The sequence below is a fragment of the Puntigrus tetrazona genome, chromosome 15 (genome assembly GCF_018831695.1).
Source record: "Puntigrus tetrazona isolate hp1 chromosome 15, ASM1883169v1, whole genome shotgun sequence".
Taxonomy (NCBI): domain Eukaryota; kingdom Metazoa; phylum Chordata; class Actinopteri; order Cypriniformes; family Cyprinidae; genus Puntigrus; species Puntigrus tetrazona.
This window is the reverse complement of record NC_056713.1, coordinates 59,190-63,235: the sequence shown is the minus strand read 5'-3', so window position 1 is coordinate 63,235 and position 4,046 is coordinate 59,190. Positions and strand designations below refer to the sequence as shown.

Genomic DNA, 4,046 nt, shown 5'->3' with positions numbered 1-4,046 from the left:
AATTATATTTAATATATAAACAACAATTTGTCTTAAATGTATACATGCAGGTGTGTGTATGTAAATAAAATATAAATATACACAGTACACACACACATATATTATGAACACAAAAACTTTTATTTTGGATGCGATTTAACCGCAATTAATCATTGCTCAGCACTAGTTCTCAGATTTATCTCAGGAATTGCTGATCTTTTTGGTAACTTTAAATCAAGCAGCATATGCAAATGTGATATTGAGTGTTTGAAAGTGTTTTGTATCTATTGTGCATTTAAGCATTCCTTACGAAATTGAATAACGTAGAAACTTTACAGCTGCTCACCTGAATTTGCAAGACGACAAACAATCTGAAAAATGACCATCTGATCCCTTTCTGTACAACGGAGAGCTCTTCTACAAAATAGACGATAAAGCAATGACAATTTGACGATTCCATCATTTTGTGATGAAGCATCATTTGATATGGAAGCAATTTTCTGCAGATTTTTTTTTTTTCCCAAAGCATAGTTTTCTAGACTGTTAAAATGATTGATCAGGGATGTCTGTTGTGTATATAAAACTCTCCGAGCAAACTTTAGTAAATTAATTTATTCTGACTTGGTTCGTTTTGGCAGCTCGTACTTGGATCTCTTCGATCTGATTTGATTACGCACATGATTAATGAGGGCAGATTTGTTTATTTTAATTTTTTTGGTGGGTGTTGCTTAATAATTTAATGTTAAAAGGTTTTTATACTTGCCACTCTTTACACAGTCTTTACACGCTGGTCCTAGTATTTTCACTTTTAAAAGTTCTCACTTCACTCCCTCAATTCGGTGTAATTTTTACTAGTCTTATAACACATTGATGTGTTTGATTTAATAACACGAGGTGAAAATTCAAGCCTTAAGGTTAACACAGTTATAAAAGCTTAGAGCTGCATTTCTATTTTTGTTTCTAGGAGCCACTCATATCCGTTAAGTTCAAAGGTGAGAAGGGGTATATGTTTTAATGTTTTAATTACTTTAGTCTGTTTACTCCAACTATTGTGGACTGCATGACTTTAATAAAATGTAAGACTTGATTAAACGTCATGTTTAATATTTTGTTTTACCATTCCCAGTTTTGGGAATCTGATTGAACATGTTGGCATAAGTTCACATTGTGTAAAATCAATCAAAATCTCATATAGTCGTGTAGGTTCATTTGTGCACCGTAAAAGATGACTCTCAAATTGACTGTCAAGACTTCAGATATGTCCTCGTAATGTTTACAGATTATTCTCATGACCTTCAAGTATGGATTTGGATAAATCAGGCATCATGCCTTTTGTTATATGATGCACCACAGTTGTGATATGAATTTTGTGATAAGGGCAAATATAAATATGATATTAGTTTACATGCAGTAGGGAGAGTTTTGACATTCACAGATCTACCTGTAAAATCGATATACCTCTCGTCTCGGACAAGGTCTGTAGCAGAACCGGTTTACAACCTTTTTAAAAGACGTTTTACAATCGTTTCTTTTATGTAGATTTTGTATTTATTGTACATATTCTGTTTATAGGTATTTGTGGGATTCTTCGAAAACGATTGTTTTGCTTTCTTTTGTTAATCAAATCTTGAAAAGTTGTGACCTCATTGTTCATGATCTGTATTTGTTACATTCTTGAATGTGTCCACATTGAATTTGTCTACTAGGATATTAAATAAATTGCCAAGCATGTTTTATGCAGATTGAATGTGTTTTGCATCATTTGCTCCAAGGAGTATAAAATTTGCATGATCCGTATTCACCTGAATTCAAACACAAACACTGTTGGAAATAAGAAAACTTTTATTTTCCTCAGAATTTGATGTAAGAGTCCATCAGCTTGCATCACATTTTATGGATGTAAGCTAAATGATTTAAAAATGTTCTTTTTTTTGCCAGCTGTCTGAAGGTCTGAAGCTTTTATAAATATGCACAGATGTCTTTTGGCTTCCATTATTAGACATGGAAAAAATGTATACCGTGCTTTACTGGTAAATTAAGGTGCTTACAATAAAAAAATGAACAGTACAAAACAGCACTACTTATACCACATTGAAGCTGCGTTAGACCAGTGCTTTCCAAGCAGAGCAGATCAGAGTGAAACATTTTGTCACTGATATCTCCATTCATTTCTGCTCATGAACGGCCTGTTACATTCCTGTTGTCCTTCTGTCCTTCTTACTTTCACTTTTTCATGATGGAAGAGATATCCAAGAATACGCTCTGTAAATAAAACGGTAAACAAATTAGGCACACATATGAAATATAACAATATTATCAACATCCCTCAATATTTATGTATATTATTAACATGTGTAATGTGTATTTTTTTTTTGATACACAATAAAATTCTCCAAATAATTTTAAGTATCTTTTTTTACCAGTTTAAAATTTAGATGTTATTTGCATCTACTTGCCATTGACATCCGTCGTCCTCCCCCTGGTGGTGGGTTCATGGGAAGATCATTGAGGGAGCCTAGTTCGGACTCTGAACTCCTTGTTGAGGGACATGACGGACTGCCAGAAATGCTGTCTGAGGGCATACGGACCATGAAACTGGCTTTCCTGTTGGGCGGACAGAAGTCGCTCTCGGAGGACTCCACAGTGTCATCCCCCAAGTCTGGCACACGGCTGGGCCTGTGCAGAGCGTTGCGAAGGCAAGCTGGTATTTCCGTATGACCCTCAGGACCCAGATGACCCGAGTTAAAAGGCCTAACATCCCTCTCTGAGCCATTACTGCTCTCTAGATGCTGGTCGCGGTTTTCCCGGTCCTCTAGTAACTCCATGGACCCTTGGGAGTGCAGTTCATGAATCATTCCCTGGCTAGGCTGGCGCATTTGCCGAGGCTGCTGGGTAATGCAGGACACCGGGAGGGTGGCCGCGGCAAAACTGTTGTGCCGCAGCATGTCGCTGCTCGAGCCGAGGTAAGCACTGGTTAAGAACAGTGGAGGGTCCATTTGCCCCTGCGGAATAAAAGTCTTCAACTGCGGGTTTTTGTGGGGCGACATATTCGTCATCACGCACAGCTGCTGAATGGTCGAGTGCTTGGTTTTGCAAAGACTGTCATCCTCGACGAGCTGGAGACCACTTAGAGTCTGTTTAATTTTTTTAACCCCCAGGTGGGATATTTCCAAGAGGTTCAGGAACAACGAAACCCCTCCGATGACGATCATAAAAACCATGAAGATGGTCTTCTCCGTCGGCCTGGAGACGTAACAGTCCACGCTGTTTGGGCAAGGCACCCTTTCGCACTTGTACAAAGGATCCAGTCCAATCCCAAATAAGATATACTGCCCTACAATGAACGCCACTTCCACCACTGATCTGGTAAGGATATGAATTATATATGTGCGCAGCAAGGAACCCCTCAAAGGAGCCTTCCTAATTTTCTTCTGCTCTTCTAGCTTCCTCAATTCCTTCTCTAACTTCTTGTGCTCCTCCAAGAGGCCTTCTGTCTCTTCCAGCTCGGCTTTTAGCTGGATTTTCCTCCTGTGCCGTTCTTTCTCCAAAGCCCTCAGTCGGTACAGAGCATGTCCCATGTACACCAGTGAGGGCGAGGAAACGAAAATGATCTGCAGTACCCAAAAACGAATGAGCGATATTGGGAACGCTTGGTCGTAGCAAACGTTTTTGCATCCCGGCTGGTCCGTGTTGCAGACGAACTCACTTTGCTCATCCACCCAAACGTCCTCGGCTGCCACGCCGAGAACCAGCATCCGAAAATGAACAGGATGGTCAGCCAGATTTTACCCACGATTGTGGAGTGAATATGAACCTCCTCTAAAATGCTCCCCAACAAGTTCCAGTCCCCCATCTTCACCGCCACATGTCCGTGCTTAGTTTAAGACAAAAGAAATAGGAGTTTATCCTTCCGTTCAAGTAGGTTTATTCTTTAGATTTATGTACTCATGCATCAGCCATCATGCATTAAGATTTTTGCATGCATTCACAAACAAAAAAAAGCCATAAAATTAGAAAGTCGTGTGCATGGAACAACAAACTTGATTCTGTTGTTCAAGTTGGAATAT

At 39.2% G+C, this 4,046-nt stretch overlaps 1 protein-coding gene across 1 annotated transcript; it reads right to left on the bottom strand.

Moving 5' to 3' along the window:
- Positions 1-1,824: 1,824 nt before the first annotated feature.
- Positions 1,825-3,832, bottom strand: LOC122358933 (gap junction alpha-10 protein-like). The gene is given in 3 exon segments (XM_043258918.1): positions 1,825-2,241; positions 2,436-3,742; positions 3,745-3,832. Coding segments are annotated over 3 exon segments (1,434 nt in total). The 3' UTR covers positions 1,825-2,202.
- Between the last annotated feature and the right edge of the window lie 214 nt (positions 3,833-4,046).